The sequence below is a fragment of the Dasypus novemcinctus genome, chromosome 19, assembly GCF_030445035.2.
Source record: "Dasypus novemcinctus isolate mDasNov1 chromosome 19, mDasNov1.1.hap2, whole genome shotgun sequence".
Taxonomy (NCBI): Eukaryota; Metazoa; Chordata; class Mammalia; order Cingulata; family Dasypodidae; genus Dasypus; species Dasypus novemcinctus.
In genome coordinates this window covers 48315934-48339601 of record NC_080691.1, presented here as the reverse complement: position 1 = coordinate 48339601, position 23668 = coordinate 48315934, and the positions used below count along the sequence as shown (strand labels likewise).

At 43.6% G+C, this 23668-nt stretch overlaps 1 protein-coding gene across 4 annotated transcripts; it reads right to left on the bottom strand.

Annotated features, from left to right (window-relative positions):
• Positions 1-7693: 7693 nt before the first annotated feature.
• Positions 7694-22883, bottom strand: LOC101428796 (melanoma antigen preferentially expressed in tumors-like). Of its 4 annotated transcripts, XM_058281747.2 has the most exons (5): positions 22740-22820; positions 21581-21616; positions 10550-10852; positions 9271-9885; positions 7694-8365 (listed from the first exon to the last, which is right to left on the bottom strand). In XM_058281747.2, the coding sequence occupies exons 2-5, from the start codon at positions 21583-21585 to the stop codon at positions 7813-7815; spliced, it is 1476 nt and encodes a 491-aa protein (XP_058137730.1). In that variant the 5' UTR covers positions 21586-21616; positions 22740-22820; the 3' UTR covers positions 7694-7812. The 4 variants fall into 4 exon arrangements, with proteins under 4 accessions (XP_058137730.1, XP_058137728.1, XP_058137729.1 ...); XM_058281745.1 differs by lacking the exon at positions 21581-21616 and having other exon boundaries at positions 22740-22883; XM_058281746.1 differs by lacking the exon at positions 21581-21616 and having other exon boundaries at positions 10550-10849; positions 22740-22883.
• Positions 22884-23668: the final 785 nt, after the last annotated feature.

Sequence of the window (23668 nt, the reverse complement as noted above, 5' to 3'; positions counted from 1 at the left end):
GAGTACATTGTGCTTCTTGGACATGGATATCTATGTCCTTCAATAGGGCTGGGAAATTTTCTACCATTATTTCTTCAAATATTCCTTCTGTCCCTTTTCCCTTCTATTCGCCTTCTGGGACACCCATGACACATATGTTACCCATGTCTTTTGCTGTCATTTAGTTCCCTAAGACCTTGTTCAATTTTTTCCACTTTTTTCTTCATCTGTTCTTTTGTATGTTCACTTTCAGAGGCCATTTCTTCAAGCTCACCAATCCTTTCTTCTGCCTCCTCAAATCTGCTATTATATGATTCCAATGTATTTTTTATTTAATTTATTGCACCTTTCATTCCCATAAGATCTGCTATTTTTCTATGTATGCTTTCAAATTCTTCTTTGTGCTCATCCAATGTCTTCTTAATATCCTTAATCTCTCTAGCCATCTCATGAAATTTATTTAAGAGATTTGCTTGAACATCTATGATAGTTGTCTCAACTCTTCTATGTCATCTGGAGGCTTATCTTGTTCCTTTAACTGGGCCATATCTTCCTTTTCTCTGCATTGTAATTTTTTGTTGGTGTCTTGGCGTCTGGCTTACTAGAGTATTTATTCTGGGTGCAGATTTTCTCTTTAGTTTAGGGCTTCCTGCCCCTTTTTACTTGTTTGTTGTGCAATAGGAACAAAGGATGTAGTTGGTGCTATAAGCTGTGGAGGCTCAAGCTGCCCTCATTACCCCAGGGACCAATGAAGCTCTTCCCAACTTTCTCCTTTGCCAGCGGTAGGGACAGAGTCAGAGCCATGTGGAATATTGCAAGTTGTGCAGGCCTAGACTGTAGTTGCCCAGAGACACTGATGAAGCTTCATGCCCCTTTCTTCCCTGCCTGATGCAGGGATGGACCTGCAGGTATAGGCAACAATCTATGCAGTGTCTGTCCAAGATACTGCAGTTGCCCCGGTAGACTTCTGATTATTCAGTCTGTGCCAGCCAAAGGTACTCCAGTTACCTGGATAGGCTGGTGCAGGGCCCACCAGCCTTCTCCCTGCCAGAGGTAGGGCTGAAGCCTAGCCTAGGGCTGCAGGCCAATTTGGGTGAAAGAAACTGGTTCCTACCATCACTGTGATTTTCCATCAACCTGGCTTCCCCTCATGTTGGGGGTGGAGTCAAAATGGCAGCCACTGGCCTCTTTCCAACTTGGACAGATTCACACCCTAGCTGTTCCTAGGGTTACATCTTAGTCAGCCAAGTCTACTAATCAGTAGCTGAAATCGGTACAGAGAGGGTGAGTTTGCACCAGCAGTTGAAGAGGGTGGATATTCTTACCCAATGTTTGGAGAGAGTTTTGCAACCCCAAGGTACAGAGAGAGAGTGAAACACATTCCTCAATGATTAGGGAGGTTGAGGTCAATGCCACATAGGTCTGAGAGGGGTGGACTTGTCCCCTATGGATTAGGGAAGGCCAGGTGGCCAACTTGTTGCTCTGAGAGCACTGAGCCTGTATGCCAAAGGTTTGGGGGAATGTTGTCTTCACATCACTGTACTAGGGGGGTTAAGACTCTAACCCAAAGATTGGGTAAGGTGTGGCAATCACAATTTGGAGGGGGAGGTCTGGAGCTTCTTCGATACCCAGATGCTTGATGAGGATAGAACCAAGAAAATGGCCATTGGGCAAGCATGTGAAAATGGTGTGTTCCCATAAGGCATCAAAGAAAAGAAACCATCATCTAAAGAATGACTCTCAGAATGAAATAAAATGGAGGATACCCTGCAGGTTTACCAAACTGTAGAGGACCTGTGACTCATGTCGCCTTATTGTAATGAAAATGTTTATCCTTTGTCTGTCCATTTGTGTACTAGAAACAGATAAATGGTTTTGGAAATTTCAGAGGTCTATAGCAGACAGGAATTTGCCCCAAGACAAACTGTATTTCTTTAAATTGTGATATGATTTAGTACTTCCATTGTTACTAAAGTTTTTTTGAATATTGTAATGTCTTTTTGGAATTCAGAGGGTGGAATGTAGCAATGTGATATGGTTATGAATTCCAAAGATAGATAGTGGATTATGTTTGTAATCTGATTTGTATCTGGGTGTGATTAATTTATGATTAGGGCTTTGATTGGTCCACATCATTAGGACTTTGAGACCCCACCCCTTGGTGGGTGGGGACTCACAGGTAAAAGGCATGGCAAAGGACAGTGCTGAGGTTTTTTTTTTTTCCTTAAAGATTTATTATTTCTCTCACCTCCCCCCACCCCCAGTTGCCTGCTCTCTGTGTCCATTCACTGTGTGTTCTTCTGTGTCCACTTGTATTCTTGTCAGTGGCTCTGGGAATCTGTGTCTCTTTTTGTTGTGTCATCTTGCTGTGTCAGCTCTCTATGAGTGTGGCACCACTGTTGGTCAGGCTGCACTTTTTTCGTGCTGGGCGGCTCTCCTTATGGGGTGTACTCCTTGTGTGTGGGGCTCTGCTACACAAGGGATACCCTTGCATGGCATGGCACTCCTTACATGCATCAGCACTGTGCATTGGCCAGCTCATCACATGGGTCAGGAGGCCCTGGGTTTGAACTTTGAGCCTCCCATGTGGTAGGCAGACACCCTATCTGTTGGGCCAAATCCACTTCCCGAGTGTTGAGGGTTTCTGATGTTGGAGTTTGATGCTGAAGCCTTAAGCTGGAGCCCCGGGAAGTAAGCTCACAGACAAAAGACAAGCAAATCCCAGGGAAAGAGGAACTCTGAGCCCAGGAAGAAGGAAGCCCTGGGAAGAGAGGAACCCTGAACCCAGAGAGAATCAAGACCCTGGAAGGGAGGAACCCAGGAAGCCTGAACCCTCACAGACATTGGCAGCCATCTTGCTCCAACACGTGAAAATAGACTTTGGTGAGGGAAGTAACTTATGCTTTATGGCATGGTATCTGTAAGCTCATACCCCAAATAAACACCCTTTATGAAAACCAACCAAATTCTATTATTTTGCATCAGCACCTCTTTGGCTGACTAATACAGTGCCCTTGTCAAAAATCAATTCACAGGAAGTGGATGTGGCTCAGGCAGTTGGGCACCCACCTACCACATGAGAGGTCCTGGGTTCAGTTCCTGGTGCCTCCTAAAAGAAGACCAGCTGATGTAGCAAGCTAATGCAATAAGCTGATGTAAGGAAATGATGCAACAAGCTCATGCAATGAGATGATGCAATGAAGAGACACAATGAGGAAACACAATGGAAGACACAAGCGGCAAGTGGAAGTGGCCTCAAGCCATTGGGCACCTCCCTCTCACATGGGAGGGCCTGGGTTTGGTTTCTGGTGCCTCCTAAAAAAGAAGATGAGTATACAACTAAAAGACAGAGAGTGCAAACAACAAGGGGGGGAGAAATAAATAAATCCTTTTTAAAAAAATTTTATTTCTTTATTTCTTCCCCCTCATTGTTTTGCTTCCTATGTCCATTCGCTGTATGTTTTGAGCCTGCTTGTCTTCTCCTTAGGCAGCACTGGGAACTGATCCTGGGAACTTCTAGTGTGGGAGAGAGGCACTCAATCTCTTGTGCCACTCTCAGCTCCCTGGTCTGCTGTGTCTCTTATTCTCTTTCCTGTGTCTCTTTTTTTTTTTTTTTTTTTGCATCATCTTCCTGCACTAGCTCTCTGCATTGGCCAGCACTCCCTATGGGCCAGCAGCCCTGTGGGCCATATGCCACGCAGGTCAGCACTCCACATGGACCAGCACTCTGCTCAGGCCAGCTCACTGCGCAGAACAGTTTCCCTTCACCAGGAGGCCCTGGGAAGTGACCTCCTATATGGTAGATGGGAGCCCAATTGCTTGACCCACATCTGCTTCTCAATAAGTAAACCTTAAGGAAAAAAACCACCAATTCTCAATATCTGTGGTTTACTTCTGGGCTATCACGTCTATGCAATTGTTTTGTTTTTCAAGATTTTATTTCTTCACCCTCCCTCCACTGTCTGCTCTCTGTGTCTATTCACTGTGTGTTCTTCTGTGTCTGTTTGTATTCTCATTAGGCATCTCTGGGAACCAATCCTGGGACATTCTGGAGTGGGAGAGAGGCAATCATTCTCTTGTGCCACCTCAACTCCCTGGTCTGCTGCATCTCTCATCGTCCCTCCTCTGTGTCTCTTTTTGTTGCATCATCTTGCTGCATCAGTTCTCCACATGGGCCAGTACTCCTGTGCAGGACAGCACTCCTGTGCAGGGCAGCACTCCATGTGGGCCAGCTTGCCTTCACCAGGAGGCCCTGGGTATCAAACCCTGGATCTCCTATACAGTAGATGGAAGCCCAATTGCTTGAGCCAAATCCACCTTCCCGGTTTTGCTTTTTGAGGTACTATGGCTGAGGATTGAACCCAGGACCCAGGACCTTGTATGTGGGAAGCTGGTGCTCAACAACAGAGCCCCATTGGCTCCCCTGAGTTGGTTTTTTGTTTGCTTGTCCTTTTTTTTTTCCTACGAGGTACCAGGGTCTGAACCCGGGACCTCCCATGAGGGAAGTAGGTGCTGGACAGCTTGAGCCACATTCACTCCCCACCCCCACCCCCAGTTCATTTCTCTCTCTCCTTATGCCTGCACCACACTGCTTTGATTTCTGTTGTTTTGTAGTAAGTTTTGAAGTTGTGAGGATTGAGTTCTCCAGCCTTGTTCTTTTTCAAGATTATTTTGGCTCTTTGGAGCCCCTTGTCATCCCACATGAATTTGAGGGTTGGCTATTCCATTTCTGTGAAGGATGCTGGATTTTTTTATAGGAATTGTGTTGAATCTGTAGGTTGCATTGGGTAGTATTGTCATCTTAACAATATTAAGACTTCAATCCAGAAACATAGACTATCTTTATATTTTTCTTAAATTTTTTTTCTCAGCAATGTTTTTTAGTTTTTGGTGTACAAGTTTTTCTTTTCATTTAAATTTATTCCCAGATACATGATTTTTTCAGATGTTATTGTAAATGGAATTACTTTCTTAATTTGGGATTTCTCTATAGAGGATCATGTCATTTGCAAATGGAGATACCTTTACTTCTTCCATTCCTACCTGGGTGCCTTCTATTTCATATTCTTGTCTAGTTTGTGACAATATCAAGACTCCAGGTTGCCTCCACTTGGAGGCCTTTGTACTCTTCTGCTAATCTGAGGGTTTGCCTAGAGGGTTTGTCCTCAATCGGGTCTCTTCAAATGTAGTCTCTGCCCAGACAACCTAGACCAATACTTTATCTCAAATGGTTCCTATACCACTCATTTCACCACTGGGCTCCATTCTCTTAGCCATGACCCTGGTACAGCCTGAAATAGTGCCTCTTCTTTGTGGGCCTGTTTGTTTATACTAGAGGGCAGGGACTTGGTCTTATTTTCCCTCTATTTCTGGCACTTGTAAAAGTCCCTGTCACCAGCAGGCACTTGATAGAGTATTTGTTATATCAATGGAGAATTTGAAAATAACCACGTGCAGACTTTTGGAAGATGACTGCATGTTCTCTGACCTGGCTCTCCGTGTGTGATACTGGGACCTGTAAGAGACAGTGGGTGATGGGCTGTCATGTCCTAAGCGGAGGCCTTCTCCCTGACCCTGTCTAGGATTTGCTGAAAGATCTACTGGGGATTAATATACTCTATAAGTTCAGGGCAGCCAAGGAAGGTTGTGACCTGAACAAGACCTGCTCAGAGCCCAGGGAGTGTGGCTGCCTTCCCCATCTTTGGTTCTAGGGGTCACGTGAGGGGCTCCAGAAGCCCAAGACAGCATCAGTGAGGAGACAAGAAGGTAGCAATGAGGCTGAGGGGCCCAGCCCAGGGGCAGGCCCTGGTGCTCCTTTGCCCACTCCTCCCCAGGCTGGTGGGGGACTGGTGGCTCCAGCCTGCCTGCTGTCTGTTCTCCTCTCCTCACCCATGGCACCCTGGCACTGTGTGCCTTTTTGATCCAGCTGTTTTGGTGTACCTGGGGTCTCAGTCATTTATTTCAGCTTTCTCGGCCTTCTCGTGTCTCCGTCTGTAGGAGCCTTCAAGTGCATTCCACCCACGTGGCACTGGGGCCTGGCCTCTGTGAACTTCTGACCTCAGGTCGTGACCAGCCTGACTCCCTCTCTGGCTAAGCTCAGGCCCAAAGCATGGCCACTACATTTGTGGCACTTGTAGTCTGAGTCTTTTAGGGACCCCAGAAAATCATGTCCTTAGAGCTAATCCATTCCTGTGGTTGTGAACCTATTGTAGGTGAGAACTTTTGATTAGGTTACTTTGGTATGATGTGGCCCAAGATGGGTCTTAATCCTCATACTGGAACCCTTCATAAATGGGATGAACAGAGAGAAAGAAAGCCAGAAGAAGCCAGGAGCTAAAAGCAATGAAACCTTGAAGAAACAAGCGGATGCCACCTTGTGACCTGCCATATGCGAGAGCAGTCCAGTCTTTGGGAGAAAGCATTGCCTGATGACACCCTGATTTGGACATTTTTCTCAGCCTCAAAACCGTAAGCTTACAACCTAATAAATCCCCACAGTAAAAAGCCAACCCATCTTTAGTATACTGTATTTTGGTAGCCTAGCCAATAACAGTGCCCTTCCCAGGATGCCTGGCTCCTAGCTTTCTTTCAGCTGATTCTGGTCTCAGCTCAAATATCCTTTCCAGAGGTCTGAAGCCAGTTAGTAAGATAGAGAATCAACAGACGGATCTGGAACCTGGCAAGAAGTTCACGTGGACATCAATAGCCCCAAGACTGCTGCTCAAAGACCCTCCCCAAGATTCTGCCACTCAGAAGACTTCCTCTGGAAGCCAGAAGCCCCAGATATTCCCCAAGGACTTTATCATTGGGCCCTCCTGGGAGACTGATGGGAGAAATAAGCAATCAAAATGGTAAACAGCCTGAACTCCTCCCCTGCCATTAGCAAAGGGGTGGGATAATCAACAGTTCAAAAGGGCACATACAGGGCCTGAGCTCTCGCTTGTGTGCTCACCCCTTCCTGCCCTCTGCACACGACTCTCGCTGTTTGTCCTCTGCCATGTGGCCATGCAAGTAAAACCTGGGCATTTATAATCTATAATGGGGAACTGTAGCCTGTTATCAGCCCTCTTTATCATCTTTCATCCCCTTCCTCTCTACCTGAGATCCCTGATCTATTATTTTTTCCCATTTCTCTTCCCTCCCTACCTGAATAAATTACTGGCCTAACTCACCCAATGTGCTCTTGGAATTCATTTCTGCAGCATAGCCAAGAACCTAAACAAAATCTGGTAACATTTTGTTTAGTAACCAATCCACTCCTGGTTTCTCTTATTTTGCCTTGTTTTTTGGACTTGCTTACTGGGAACTCTAGCCAGCACTGTCCCCATGCTCTTGTCTGGGACTTGTGTTTATTGTGTCACCCAGATCTAAGGACAGCAGCTCCTGCACCCAGCAAATGCTCAGTGACAATCAGTTGACCAGATGTGCCTCCATCAAATCTCGAGAAACCCGAGCTGCTATGACGCCCCCAGGACCCAGCTAAGACCCAATTTCATTCTGCCCAGAAACAAAAGACAAGAATGAGAAAGAGAATGAGTGGCTAGAAGATGGAGTGGCCCATAGGGAAGGCCCCCTGACAAGGGCTGGGCCTCTGGTGTTTCTTTGTTCCCTGCAACTCACAGTGGCATGTATGTGCAAAGAATGAGCACTGGAACAGAATGGGGACTTTGGCCCGAGGGAGGGAAGGGATGGGGAAGAAAAAGGCACTAGACAGTTCCCAGGATGTTTCCTTTATGCTAGAGTTCAGGTGAAACCACACACACCCGATGGGAAGCCTGTGGCCCCAGCTGCCGGCCTCTCTGCTCCCAGCCTCTCCCTCCCACCACAGCTTCCTTACTCGGGCTGCACTAGCCTCATAGGCAGGGATGAGGGCAGGGGAGGGCTCCACTGCATGTCGGTCCGCTGTACAGCCTGCAGCAACCTCTGCATCTCGGCCTGCACCTGGCCCAGCTTCCCTTTGTGGATTGGCCCCCAGGAGAGGCCATGCAGGTACATGCAGCATTCCACAGGGATGGGGTACAGCACCCGCTTCAGCTCCAGCAATGCTGCCGTGTGCTCCAGCAGGCTCAGGAGGCCCGCCCTGGACACAGGGTTGTCCGAGAGGCCCAGGGAGCGGAGGTGGGAGCAACGGCTCAGGGCAGGCAGGAGGGTGTTGAGGTGGGCGTCTTTCAGCCGGCAGTGGTTCAGGTCCAGGTACTGCAGGGTCCCTGAGGCCTCCCTCAGCAGGCTCTCCAAGGGCCCAGGTACCACGCACGCCAGGTTGTTGCCACTCAGGTCCAGCTTCTTCAGGTGTGGGGCATGGAGGCTCCTGGACAAGTAAGCGATGTCAGTGTCCAGGAGGGTACAGGAGCGGATCTCCAGGGTGTGCAGGGGGTTCTGCAGGCAGCTGTGGAGAGAGGGGCAGTGATTTCAGGGGATGGTCCAGGCCCTTCGCTGGCAACAACTGCCTGCCCAGCCATGAGGCTAGTGCTAAGGCCTGCTCCTCCTGGGGAGGGCATCATTTACCACTGGGTTAGGAGCATGGCCTCTGGTATCACCAGGTCTGCTCTGTTTCAACAGGTCTGCTCTGTTTCAACAGATGCACCTACCAGGTCCTCCACTGGACCCCCCCAACTCAAAGTTTCTCTTGGGTGAAATGGAGACCCACACTCTAATGACCCTATATGACTGCTGAGAGGAGATGCCTGCAAAGAACTTATTTGATGACAAAGAGCCTGTTGGGAGCGGAGATGGCTCAAGCCATTAAGTGCCTCCCTTCCATGTAGGAGGTCCTGGGTTTGGCTCCCAGTACCTCCTTAAAAAAGAAAAAAAAAAAGACTACACAGATGTGCCCATTCTCACTTAGGTTGGGGTTTGGAGAAGGCACCACTCTAGTTTCTATTTAACCCATGGACTGCTGCGACCCTGGGAATTTCTAAGTGGCATGTCCAGAGGGATACACCTCCCCCCCGCCCCAATTCATCTTGCTGGGCCTGTACCTGTCTCTCCAAGGCAGTGGGTACTCCAGGAGGGAGGGCCTGGCCTGGTTTTAATTTCTTCTCCAGGGCACTTAGCATTGTCCCAAAGTTGGGCTGAGTAAAAAAATGCATGCCTGCAATGTCTTCCTCTAACAAAGCTGTGTTTTCCAAAGCAGGTCCCAGCTATCACTGGCCTCTGGGCCCTCTGCTCCTAGCTTGTGGCTATGATTCCATGAGTGGGTGGAGAATGGGCACCACTTCCTGCTTGTGTGCCTGACCTGATCTGACTTAGGGGCATGCCCGGGGTTCTCGGGGACGCAGCCCACCCGTTCACCTGAGCACTTGATGCAGGTTGCCTGAGAGATAGGAGTAGGACAGGTGGAGCTTCCGGAGGTGGACCAGCCGGCCAAGCTGGGAGAGGAAGTAGCTGGAGGACGGCTCACCCTCGGTGGAGAAGGCCCAGTGGTAGTAGGACAGCTTGAGGCTGCGCAGGTTGTGGATCTTTCCCAGCTGGGTGGCAAACAGGCTCTGCTCTGACAGTGCCCGGAACCAGTCAAACACCTCCAGCTCCTGGATGAAAGCCAGATCCAGCGTCTTCAGGATCCCTCTGAGGCTGTTGAATGGCATCTCCTCAATATGCAATTTCCTACAGCAGAGTCGCAGGGACCCACTGCTCTGTTCCACTTTTGTCAGGAGGCCAGAAAGGAACGTATCTAACTTGAAGGGACCTCGCAGGAAAAGATCGATGTGTAATTCCACTGGTTCCCAGGCCTGCTGAGGTCCTTTTCTAGTGTCTTCTACTGACTCAGGCATGGCCATGTCTTGGAACTTCTCCATCTTCACCGTCGATGGTAACCAGAAAGGGAACTTGGCCAAGGCCTCAGAGGCCCCTTTACCTTGGACCTGCTCAAAGTCCAGTGTCAAATCCAGGACCCTCAGTTCTGACCTCCTGTGGGCAAGAGAGGTTTGTGGGAGTGGATGTGGCTCAAGCGGTTGAACTCCCACTCCCACATGGGCGGTCCTGGGTTCAGTTCCCAGTGCCTCCTAAATAAAACAAGAACAAACACCAAGCAAAACAAGCAAAAGAATCAATTCAGGGAAGCCGATATGTTTGAGTGGTAAAGCACCGGCTTCCCACACATGAGGTCCCAGGTTCAATCCCTGGCCCCCAGTACCACAAAAAAAAAAAAAAAAAAAAAAAAAGAGAGAGAGAGAGAGAGAGAGAAAGGCTTGTGATAAGATGCTGACATTTCAGGGGAGCCCAGCAGGACCCAGGATGAGGTGAGAAGGCAGTGGTCCTGGACCAGTGCGCAAGCCTCTCCTTGGTTCCCCATGCCAACATCAGCCCGCTCACCCTCCCTTCTCTATTGGGCTTTCCCTTCTACACCTGGCATCCTTCCAGTTTCCATTCTTCATACCACCTGTTCTGCTAATTCCTAGAAGATTAGCCCCCCACACACACACATCAGCTTCATCAACCATCATTTAATCTGGAAGTCCAGAGCTTCCCCATCTGTATGCCTAGCTGATTTAAAGACCCCACTTTCCAGGATCCCAGCTCATGCTCCCTTTGCCTCACAGTACCCCTGCCTTGCTCCCAGGATCCCCTTTACCTGGGACAAGTTCCGTGGGCAGAGAAGCCCTCCAGCCCATCCAGCACAGCCTGCAAGCTGTCTTGGTTGGGCCACCGCACTATTAAAGAGCCCAGGCGGAGAAAGGGGAAAGGCCAGGCCTGCACCAGGGCCTTCAGGGCCTTCTTGTGACCCTTGGCAAACGCGGCAGTGAGCAAGGGCGGGAAGAGGTCGACTGTGAACTCTTCCAAAGCAGGTAGAGAGGAAGCCTCGTTGCTCAGCAGGCTAGAGGCTGCAAGTTCCAAGAGCTTTGGTAGGGCTGGAGTGCTCATCTCCATGAACCTGCTGCAGAAAAAGGTAGAAATTGTTAGACCTCCCCTTACTCAGCATCCCTCACATCCCTCACAGGACAAAGCTCTGGCAAGGGGACCAAGAAACCGGCTCCACTCATGATCTAAAATCTGCAATTGGGTCTTGTAAGTCTGAGACTCAGTGGCCCCCTCAGACACTACTGAAGGGATGTGGGGTGCAGGACCTCATGGTTTCAGATCTATTCCTTGCTAGGCTTAGGAGCCTTTGAATTGGCCCAAATATCCCACTTAAAAAAAAAAAAAATCAAACTTTCATTTTTTTGTTACTTTTTTTTCAAACTTCATTTTTTAATTTTTTTTTCAAACTTTTTTTTTTCAAGTTTTTATTTAATTTTTTTTTTGTTTCTGTTTTTCTTTTTGACAAGGGGCAGATAATGATTTTTGATTTCCAAATGTTCTGTTGTGCATTTCGTTTCCAGAAAGGGAACCATGATGGAAGGTGGAGAAGGTGCAATGTGAAGGCTTTCCATGGCACGAAGGAGGGGACTCACAGCAAATATTCCACTTTTGCCTTTATCATCAAGATCACCATGAACACCCCATGGACACTGTCCCCAAACCCCATGTCAATTGTGTTGACTCCACCTCCAAAATATACCTAGGTTCTGACTACTTCTCACTTCCACTGTTACCAAGCCACCAGCATCCTACCTCCCAAACATTGCAAATGGCCTTTTAACTTGTCTCCTTGCTCCTACCCTTGGACCTCTTAGGATCTAAGCCAGATCTTGTCACTCCTCTGCTTAAAACTCTCCAGGAGCGTCACTCCCACTCTGAATACCATCTGCTCTGGGGTGATTCTACAAGGAAAATTCAAAATAAGATCAGGGATATTAAAATGAATGTGCAAATAAATGGCCTCCAGTGGGGGTGGGGATAAGGTAAGAAAATCAATTGATCTGGACAGAATTAACAGGTCTCAGTTTATCTACTGTACACAGAGTTCTAAAAGAGCTCAAAAACAACAAACAACTAGGATCAGATAAAATGCATAGTTTCCCAATTGGAGCACATCCCCCCCTCCATAACAGGGTAGAGTCTGCCCTTCAGCCAGCTCATTTATCACAAGTTATACTAGCTGCAGGTTTGATTCTATAAAACAGAATTGTTTCTTTAAAAAATCCCAAAGCAAAAATTGACAAAATGGTCTTAAAAAGAAAACTACAGGCCAGGCTCACTTACAAATATTGATGCAACAGCATAAAATACAATGGTGGACAAAGGCATATGAAAACAGACTATGACTATGTAAGAAATACTAGAAAAGCAAGGATGCACCAATATGAGTGAATTAAAATTCACCATATTAATAAGGCAAAAGAGGGAAGAAAAGCATATAAGCATCTTCATCAAGGAGGAAAAAATAGAAAGGAATCCTATCTTTAATAATATGAAATTTGGATAAAGGTGTTTTAATTCACAGTAGGGTTATTTATAGCTTAATACAAAATTGACACTATACATAAACAAATAAACCAAAAAAAAAATGACAATATGATTTATTTATTTCCCAAAGAACAAATAATTCTGTGAATAATGGCTAAATCTATGGACTGCTAATGCTGAGGTCCAGAGTCTAGAATATGGCATCCACTCCCAAGTATTGCCACTTATGGACTCCCCGACTAGGCCATTGCCCAGCAACTAAGATGGCCCCATTACCTCATTACCCTCTTACCACTTCATCATGACCCACAGTTTCACTGACTGGGGAGTTATGAAATTTCAGCCTAACGTGTTTCTGTCTTCCTTGCCTTAACCCTTTACTGATTTTTGGAATTAGAGAGTTGGAGATATTCCCACACTCACTCAGCTCACCTTCTGGTCCTGGAATACAGAAATTGAACAAAAATGGATGGAAACCTCTAAATGTGATCCCAGGCTAAGCACAAATAAATTCTAATACTAATACTTTAATAATTATAAACATGGATGAACATAGAGGACATTAATGTTGAGCGAAGCAAGCCAGATACAAAAGGACAAATACAGTATGATTGTGCTATTGTGAACTAAATATATTATGTAATTTATGAAGCTAATAACTTGAATATGGGTCACCAGAAAATAGAATGAGGCTAGAGAATAGAAAGCTGAGAGTTAAGTAGTGCAAAATTGGTAAAAAGGTTGTGTATTAATCTTTGGAAACGAACAGAAAAGATGAAAGGCCAATAAAATGTTTGTAACTAGCAGTGCTACTATATATGTATGAGAGTAGTTGAAAGGGAAAGTCTAAGGTCATGTAAATTACTAAAAGAAAAGCTAAAAAATGTAACATGGGACTGTGTATCATAGTAAAACCACACATGAAATATAAATATGGGTAATATTGAATATATAACACTATTTTTCTTTGAATCTGAACAAAAGTATGCTAATGTTACAAGATGTTAATATCAGGGGAAAAAACCAATTATGTTAAGTGAAAGAACCAGGCGCCAAGTACTATCTATTGTATGATTCCACTTATATAAAATGTAAATATAAATCAAAAGAGTTCTGGGAAGATGGCAGACTAGAAAGACACTGGACTCTCTTCTCCAGAAAAGTAGCTAGAGGACAGGCTAAAAGAGCCTAGAAAAAGATCTTCTAGGGTTTAGGACACCAGGCAAATGCTGGATACCACCCAGAGGAGAGAGGGACAAAGAAGGGAAATCATGGACAACAGAACTGTGAGTTGAAACCAGAGGCTGCTGCTGTTGGCACCATCCCCCACACTACAGACACTTCAGAATTCTCAGGCCTCTGGGTCTGTAAGTACAGACAAAGGACGCTCCAGGGATCTACCACCCCAGGAAAGGGGAGAGAGAGGGACACAGCCAAAAGCTGACTCAGCTTCTGACCCACAGATTTGGTTTTCTGTGTCTCAGGAACTCTTCCAGGCCGGGTGTGGACACACCATTGTTTGCCTTGGGAGCCAGCAAGGGGCTAAAGATGTATGACCCTCCCAATCTTCTTCTCTACTAACAGGGACTGATCGTTGGGGACTCAGAGTGGAATGGAAATATTTCCTAGCCAGGAAAGGGGAGAGGCTGCCAGAGAAGGCTGCAGAACTGTCACAGAGAAAGTTTGATTACAAGGCTAGCCTCCAGGGAAGTGGACTTGGCCCAATGGATAGGGCGTCTGTCTACCATATGGGAGGTCTGCGGTTCAAACCCTGGGCCTCCTTGATCTGTGTGGAGCTGGCCCACGCACAGTGCTAATGCGTGCAAGGAGTGCCGTGCCATGCAGGGGTGTCCCCCACATAGGGGAGCCCCACGCGTAAGGAGTGCACCCCATGAGGAGAGCCGCCCAGCGTGAAAGAAAGTGCAGCCTGCCCAAGAATGGCGCTGCACACATGGAGAGCTGACGCAGCAAGATGACGCAACAAAAAGAAACACAGATTCCCGTGCCGCTGACAACAACAGAAGCGGACAAAAAGAAGCACACACAGCAAATGGACACAGAGAATAGACAACTGGGGTGGGGGGGAGGGGAGAGAAATAAATAACATAAATCTTAAAAAAAAAAACATTCGAGGCATTTAAGAGCAGACTCAAAATGACAGAAGAAAAGAATAAGTGATACTGAAGACAGAAAAACCAAAATTGAAGAGAGAAAAGAATGGAAAAAATTGAGCAGGGGCTCAGAATTCAATGACAACGCAAAACACAACAACAACATTCTGGAGTTCCAAAAGGAGAAGAGAAGGGAAAAGTGGCAAAAAGAGTAGTTGAGGAAATTATAGCTGAAAATTTCCCAACTCTCACAAAAGAAATGAACTTAGGTGTCCAAGAAACACACCATATCCCAATCAGAATGAATCTGAATAGACCTACTCCAAAACACATACTACTCAGAATGTCAAATGTCAAAGATAATGACATAATTCTCTGAGCAGCAAGGGAAAAGCAAACCATCAAATACAAGGGATGTCCAGTAAGACACAATTAGGATATTGAAAGAGAAAAACTGCCAGCCAAGAATTCTTTATCCAGCAAAATTTCCTTAAAATATGAAGGTGAGTATAAAATATTCACAAACAGAAACTAAGGAAGTTTGCAAAAAAGAATCCACCTTTGCAGGAAATATTAAAAAGAGCCTTAAAACCTGAAAGAAAAAGACAGTAGAGACAGGCTTGGAGGAGAGTATAAAAGAAAGAATGGCAGAAAGGATAACCAAAAGCATAAAAAGACAGACAAAAATAAGATACGACATATGAAAACCAAAGAATAAAATAGAGGAAGTAAATGATGCATTTACAGTAATATTATTGAATGTGAATGGATTAAACGCCCTAATCAAAAGATACAGGCTGCCAGATGGATTAAAAAAACCATGAGCCATCCATATGCTGCTCACAATAAACTCACTTTAAATTAGGGATAGACACAGGCTGAAAGTGAAAGGTTGGAAACCACATGAATAGTAATCAGAAAAGAGCAGGGGTAGCTATATTACTATTAGACAAACAGACTGTAAATGCAAAAAAGTTATAAGAGATACAGAAGGCCATTAAATATTAATAAAGGGGAAAATCCACCAGGAAGATAAAACCGTCATAAATATCTATGCACCTAACCAGGGTGCCTCAAAATACATGAGACAAACTGTGGGAAAACTGAAGGGAAAAACAGACATCTCTACAATAATCGTTGGAGACTTCAACACCCCACTCACATCATTAAATAGAATAACTAGACAGAAGATCAATAAGGAAACAGAGAATTTGAACAACATGATTAACAAGTTAGACCTAACAGACATATACAGACCACTAATTCCAAACTCAGTGGGTTATACATTCTTCTCAAATGGCCATGGGTCTTTCTCCAGGATAGACCACATATTAGGGCACAAAGGGCAGCCTCAATAAATATAAAAGGATTAAATTATACAAAGCACCTTCTCAGATCATAATAGAATGAACCTGAAATCAATAACAGACAGGAAAGAGGCAAATTTACAAATGTGTGAAGGCTAAACAGCATCCTTCTAAATAATCAGTGGGTAAAAGAAGAAATTGCAAGTGAAATCAGTAAACAGAGACAAATGAAAACAAGAACACAATGTATAAGAACTTATGGGATATAGCGAAGGCAGTCTTGAGGGCAAATTTATGGCCCTAAGTGCCTATGTCAAAAAAGAACAAAACTCAAAGATTTAACTGAACTAGAGACACTAGAAAAATAACAGCAAACCAATCCCAAAGCAAACAGAAGAAAAGAAATAATAAAGATGAGAGCAGAAATAAATGAAATTGAGAACAAAAAAAAAACAAACAGAGAAAATCAACAAACCCAAAAGCTGGTTCTTTGAGAAGATCAATAAAATTGACAATCCCCTAACTAGACTATCAAAGAAAAAAAAGAGAAAAGATGCAAATAAATAAAATCAGAAATGAAAGGGGGAAGTTCAACTGACCGCAAAGAAATAAAAAGTCATAAGAGGGTATTTTGAGAAAATGTATGTCAACAAACTAGACAACTTACATGAAATGGACAAATTCCTAGTAAAGCACAACCTACACTGATGATACAAGAAATACAGGAACTTAACAAACCAATCACATTTAAGGAGATTGAATCCATCATCAAAAATCTCACAGCAAAGAAAAGTCCAGGACCAGATGGCTTCACAGGTGAATTCTACCAAGTATTTTGAAAAGAATTTACACCAATACTGTTTACACTCTTCCAAGAAATTGAAGAGGTGGGTGAATTACCCAACACACTTTCTGAAGCCAACATCACCCTAATACCAAAGCCAGAAAAAGATACAAGAAAAGAAAATTACAGACCAATCTCTCCAATGAACATAGATACAAAACTTCTCAACAAAATAATTGCAAATCGAATCCAACAGCATATCAAGAAACATATACATCACAACTAAGTGGGATTTATTCCTGGTATGCAAGGCTGGTTCATCATAAGAAAATCAAGCAATGTATGACACCACATTAACAAACTGAAGGGAAAAAAAAATGATCATCTCAAAAGACGCAGAAAAGGTATTCGACAAAATCCAGCATCCTGTTTTGTGTGATCCATGTGTCTTAAAAAAAAAAAAAAAAGACAATAAAAAAAGAAAAAAAAAATGCAAAAATACAACAGAAACAAAAAAAAAATCCAGCATTCTTTTTTTTTTTTTTAATTCTCCCCCCTTGGGGCTTTTTGTGTGCAGTCTACTCTCTGTGTCCATTCACTGTGCGTTCTTCTGTATCTATATTTATTTCATTGCCCCTTCCCCCTTGCAGCTTGCTTGCTTTCTGCTCTGCGTCCATTTGCTGCGTGCTCTTCGGTGTTTTTGCTTGTCTCCTTTTTTTTGTTGCATCACCTTGCTGAGTTGGCTCTCTGCGGCGTCTGTGGGCTGGGCAGCGTTCTGCGGTACTCACGGGCCAGGTGGCTCTCGGCAGAGTGTGGGTGAACCTGCCTTCACAAGGAGGCCCCAGGACACAAACCCAGGGCCTTCCATATGGTAGATGGGAGCCCAACTGATTGAGCCACAGCCGGTTCCCTCCAGCAGCCTTTTTTGATAAAAACAATTCAAAAGGGAAACAGATGTGGCTCAACCAGCTGGGCTCCCATCTACCATATAGGAGGTCCAGGGTTTGATGCCCAGGGCCTCCTGATGAGGGCAAGCTGGCCCACGCAGAGGGTTGGCCCCATGGAGAAGTGCGGTCCAGTGCAGGAGTGCCGCCCTGTGTGGAATGTTGCCCAGCATGTGAAAGTTGCCCCGCACAGGAGTGCTGGCCGATGTGGAGAGCTGGTGCAGCAAGATGACACAACAAGAAGACACAGAGGAGAGAAAATAAGAAGATGTAGCACAACAGGGAGATGTGGTTGTGCGAGAGAGTAATCGCCTCTCTTCCACTCAGGAAGGCCCCAGGATCAGTTCCCAGAGCCACCTAAAGTGAACACAGAACACAGAAGAACACACAACAAATGGACACAGAGAGCAGAAAATGGGGGAGGAGAAATTTTAAAAAAAAATCTTAAAAAAAAACAATTCAAAAGATAGGGGTAAACGGAAAATTCCTCTACATGATAAAAGTCTTAGATGAAAAGTCCATAGCCAACATCATACTCATTGGGGTAAGGTTGAAAACTTTCCCTCTAAGATCGGGAACTAGACAAGGATGCCCATTGTCACCACTGTTATTCGATATTGTAACAGAAATTCTAGCTAGGGCAATTAGACAAAAAAAAAAAAAAAAAATTAAAGGCATCCAAATAGGAAAATCGGAAATAAAACTCTCACTGCTTGCAAATGACATGATCCTGAAGTATCCACGACAAAGCTACTTGAGCTAATAAATGAGTTCAGCAAAGTGGAAGGATACAAGATCAACATGCAAAAATCAGTAATATTTTTGTACACTAGTACTGAACAATCTGAGAAGGAAATCAGGGGGGGAAATTCCATTCTCAATAGCAACAAAAAGACTCAAATACCTGGGAATTAATCTAACCAAAGTACAGGAAATGCAGAAAACTATAGAACAATGCTAAAAGAAATTTTAAAAGACCTACACAAATGGAAAGATATTCTGTGTTCTGGATAGGAAGAATAAATATTGTGAAGATGCCAATCTTACCCAAACTGATTTTTAGATTCAATGTAATACTAACCAAAATCTCAACAGCTTATTTTACAGAATTAGAAAAGGCAATTACCAAATTCATTTGGAAGGGAAAGTGCACCTGAATAGCCAAAAGCATTTTGAAAAAGAAGAGTGACATGGGAAGAATTTCACTGCCTGACCTTGAAACATATTACAAAGCTACAATGGCCAAAACAGCATGGCAATAGTATAAAGATAGACACATCAATCAGGAGAATAGAATTGAGAACCCAGAAATAAATCCTCACCTATACGGTCAACTGGTTTTTGACAAACCTACCAAATTAACATTAATGGGACAAACTAGTCTCTTCAATAAATGGTGCTGGGACAACTGGATATCTATAACCAAAAGAATAAAAGAGGACCCCTATCTCACTCCCTATGCAAGAATCAACTCAAAATGGATCAAAGACCTAAATATAAAAGCCAGGACCATAAAACTACTAGAAGCAAATGTAGGGAAACACCTTCAAGACCTTGTAGTAGGTGGTGGTTTCTTGGGCCTTGCACCCAAAGCAAATCCAACAAAAGAAAAAATTGATAAATGGGACCTCCTCAAAATTAAACACTTTTGCATCTCACAGGAATTTGTCAAAAGGGTGAAAAGGCAACTGACTCAATGGGAGAAAATATTTGGAAATCACATGTCCAATAAGGGTTTAATATCCAGGATATACAAAGAGATGTTACAACTCAACAATAAAAAGACAAATGACCCAATTAAAAAACGACCAAAAGACTTGAATAGACATTTGTTCAAAGAAGTGGAAAAAAATGGAAAAAAAAAATGAAAAAATGCTCAACATCACTAATGATTAGGGAAATACAAATCAAAACTACAATGAGATATTATTTCACACCCATCAGAATGGCCACTATTAAAAAGACAGAGAACTACAAGTGTTGGAGAGGATATAGAGAGATAGGAACACTTATTCACTGCTGGTGGGAATGCAGAACAGTGTACCTACTGTGGAAGACTGTTTGGCAGTTCCTAAAGACTTCCCACGTGACCCTGCAATACCACTACTGGGTATATACCCAGAAGAACGGAGAGCAGTGACACAGACAGACATCTGCACACCGATGTTCATAATGACATTATTCACGATTGCCCAAAATTGCAAACAACCAGGTATCCAGCAATAGAAGAATGGATAAACTGTGGTCTCATCATACAATGGAATATTATGCAGCTGTAAGAAGAAATGAAGTCATAAAACATATGACAACATGGATGAATCTTGAGGACATTATGTTGAGCTAAGTGAGTCAGACACAAAATACTGTGTAATTGCATTACTATGAACCAAATATATCGTGCAACGTATTGTATGATTTAAAAAAAAGTATAGGTATCCAGTACATTCAACTGAGAAATGTACATTTTTATTCAACTGTATTTTCTTTTTAGTTTATAATTATGTCTTTAATTATTAAATATACAAAATAAAGTTAAATATAAATCAATTTATAAAAATGAAATTAGTGTTCTTGTAGGACTGGAGAGGGATAAAGGACTTGAGAATTGACAGCTAGGGGATATAGATTTCTCTTTTCAGAGGGATGAGATCATTTTAAAATTTTTTGTGGTGATGTATGCACAACATTATGATGACACTAAAAGTCACTGATTATACTTTGTATAGATTGTATGGTATGTGAATATATCTCAATAAAGCTGCATTGAAATAAATAAATATGCAAGGCTTGCCAGAAATAGCAGCTATGTACAACAGGAGAAGCACAGCAAGATTGAGAGATGGTGAATTTTTTGTCTCTTTTTTTTGTTTATTATTAAAAAAATAATAGGCGGTGGACTTGGCCCAGTGGTTAGGGCGTCCGTCTACCACATGGCAGGTACGCGGTTCAAACCCCGGGCCTCCCTGACCCCGTGTGGAGGTGGCCCACACGCAGTGCTGATGCGTGCAAGGAGTGCCATGCCACGCCGGGTGTCCCCGCATAGGGGAGCCCCACGCACAAGGAGGGCACCCCGTAAGGAGAGCTGCCCAGCACGAAAGAAAGCGCAGCCTGCCCAGGAATAGTGCTGCACACACGGAGAGCTGACACAGCAAGATGATGCAACAAAAAGAAACATAGATTCCCGTGCCACTGACAACAACAGAAGTGGACAAAGAAGACACAGCAAATAGACACAGAGAACAGACAACCAGGGTGGCGGGGGGAGGGGAGAGAAATAAATAAATAAATCTTTAAAAAAAAAAAAAAAAAGAAATAATAAAAATGCTCTATAATGACTGAAGAGATGAAAGCACAACTAGGTGATTATACCAAATACCACTGATTGTATACTTTGGATGGATTGTATGCTTCATTAATATGTATCAATAAAATTGATTTGTTTAAAAAGTAATAGCTACCATTTAATGACTATTTATTATATAACTGGCACTGGGCTTAGAAATGAATATGACTTGACTTGCTTATATCTCAGATCTAACCTGAGTTGAGTACCTTCCATGGGAAGAGAACAGTGTACAGTGTGAAGAACTCCTGACTCCAATTACTAGCTGGGTGACTCAAGCAAGGTATATTCCTCAGTTGTAAACTGGTATATGTATGTGTGACTTTGCCTGTTTCTAAGAGACAGTTTGTGCTTTCAGGAAGTGCCTCTTAAAATACAATTTTTCAGATTTAAGCTAAACTATAGAGTAACTCAATTTTTGGTTCCACATAATCTTCATTAAAAAGAAAGCATAAAAGAGGAATGGGTATAGCTCAAACCCAGCTATTTCCTTTAAAAAAAAAAAAAAGCAAGCAAGCATGAGTAATAGGGGAGGGTGGGTAGAGGAGTAAGCTGTGGAATGCATTTGTTTCCTTACTCTTTTAACAAATATTATGCTATTATGTGTTGCCATCTTATTAAATATGGCATCAGGAGGGTTCTGTTTGCCTCATTACTTAATATGTAAAAAACAAATAAGTTGAGATTTTAAGTTTTTCTTACCCAAAGAAAATGTCCTTGATGAAAAAGGCTCCACAGCACAGCTGTGTCAAAAGAAAGGTAAAGGAAGAAACAAAGAATCCCTACAAGAGAAGCTGATGTAGCTCAATGGTTGAGAACCGGCTTACCACATAAAAGATCCCAGTCAGTCCCTCGCCGGGTACCTGAAAAAATTTTTTAAAAATATACATATATATATGAATCCCTGTAAGGTGTAGGATTTGCCTTCATTTACAGGGTAGTTTAGAACTCATATGAGGTGGGAAGGGCAGCCCAGGAGAGTCTAAGTCAACTCGGATGTCCAGGAATACTTTTCCCAGGGAAAGAGTACAAAAGCTAAGACTTAAAGGACGTGTGAAAAAAAGTCTGGAAAGGGGAGGGTACAAAGTTTGTGACCTTGAAATATTAAAACATGTTCCACCTAATGGGAGCTTAGATTTTCATTACGGATTTCATCTCTCTTTTATTTTTTTTTTTGCTTTAAATCTTTTTTCAATATATACCTAGAAACTCTGCTTATATAGTTGGCTCTCTTTCTGTTCGTCATTTTTCTGTAGGACCTCTCATCATATTTGGGTTTTGTGCTATCTGTCTAACTGATTCTTTCTTGTATTTTGCCCATCTCAATAGTATTGTGTTCCCGTCTCTTATTTGTTCACAATACACATTCTAATTATATTTCGCTTTTTTGCTTGTGCTATTTTTATTTTAATATTCCCTATTTTAAACTGGAAACATATAAACCATATTATTTTTATATTCTTAAGATGTAAAAACTGAGACATCCACGTTTAAGGGTAGCCGATCAGGCCCAGATGTTGTATGTTGCAGTATAGTTGTGGCTAAGTAGATGAGCCTTTTAGAATAAACACAGGTTGGTGCCGGAATTTTGGCTCTATCACTTACCACTTAAAACCTTCAGTTTCCTCATCCACAAGGAGGATATTAGAAATTACCTCAAAGGGTTGTTGGGAGAAATTCTTGGCTATGATTATTAACTCCTCCGAATAAGAGTTTCTAATTTTCTAACTCTGCAAGTCACTTAACCTCTCAGCCTGGGATTCCCAATCATTTGTATACATTTCAGTAAAACCCTACCTCAGAGTTTTTATCCACAACGGTGGTTTAGGAAGGTGGGGTTATCATTAAGAATATAAACAGCCATTAAAGAAGGAAGCCATTTTCTAAGGGAATGTGGGAAGGAAGCGCTGTTGGGGTGCTATGTTTGAACAAACCCAGGGGTGTAAAGAAGGGTAAGAGACCCCGAGACAATTCAAAGAATATTACATTGGCACAGGAAGTTTTCTGAGCTTCCGAGAAGAGACGCGTTCGGGTGGTGGCATTCACCTGCAGCTACGGCTGCGAACAGGTTTGCTGAAGGGCCCTCCGGGAACTCAGCGGGAGGAGTCCAAAATGGCGGCTGGCCGTTGCATGCCGTGGCCGGGTGTACATCCGGTGAAGCCGGAAGTCCGTCCCTTGTCCCTCTCCGGGGAATGCCAGTGGGTGTCATTCCTTAGTTCCTGATATTGTGGTCTGTACAGGGTCTCTGATATGATCTCTGAAGGCCTGCGGGTTGGCTAGTGCTGAATGTTCCAGAAAACTCGGGAACCGGGGAGAGAAGCGAGAGGAGAGTGGGAGGGGTGAAAAGTGCCTCTTCCTTCTCCTAGGATCAGAGGCAGAGAATTAGCATAAAGGCCCTTTACATACTGGAGTCCTGCTTAAAGATAATAGTGTAAGGAAATCCCGAAGGGCTCTGTAGGAATCTGCTGGAAATGGGCTGGTGCATTTTCATGACCTGATCTCAACCATTCGTCATGAAGGTGTCTTACTGCTTCGGGAGTTACAGAACACAAGATTGGCTCTAAAGTCACAGATCTGTGCTTAAACCCTGGCTATGGCTCTTGCTATCTGCATGATTTTGGCTTGTTACTGAAAGTTTTCTAAAGCTCATTTTCTTACCTCTAACATGGGGGAAAATAATTGTACATGTTTTAGAGAGTTATTGTGAGAGAATACATAAACCACACAGTACAGAATCGTGTACAATTTATACATACTCCTTCAACATTATGTGAATGAGGGAAAACTCTTGCTTACTTTGCTTGCATTTTGTCCCAGTGGTCTATGGCACCCTTTTGGAGAACCAGTTAGGTCCAAACAGAAAGATTCACTGCATGTTGAAAACTCTTTAAGGAAAAGGTAAAATACTGTTAGAT

Excerpts from the sequence above, each read along its gene's own strand:
- LOC101428796 (XM_058281745.1), bottom strand. The coding sequence starts at position 22,795 with ATGCCACCACCCGAACGCGTCTCTTCTCGGAAGCTCAGAAAACTTCCT. Across the intron at positions 10,853-22,739 it reads AGAAAACTTCCTGTGCCAAT|CAGGTTCATGGAGATGAGCA; the intron begins GTAATATTCTTT and ends CTTTTTCTGCAG. Across the intron at positions 8,366-9,270 it reads AACCTGCATCAAGTGCTCAG|CTGCCTGCAGAACCCCCTGC; the intron begins GTGAACGGGTGG and ends CTCTCTCCACAG.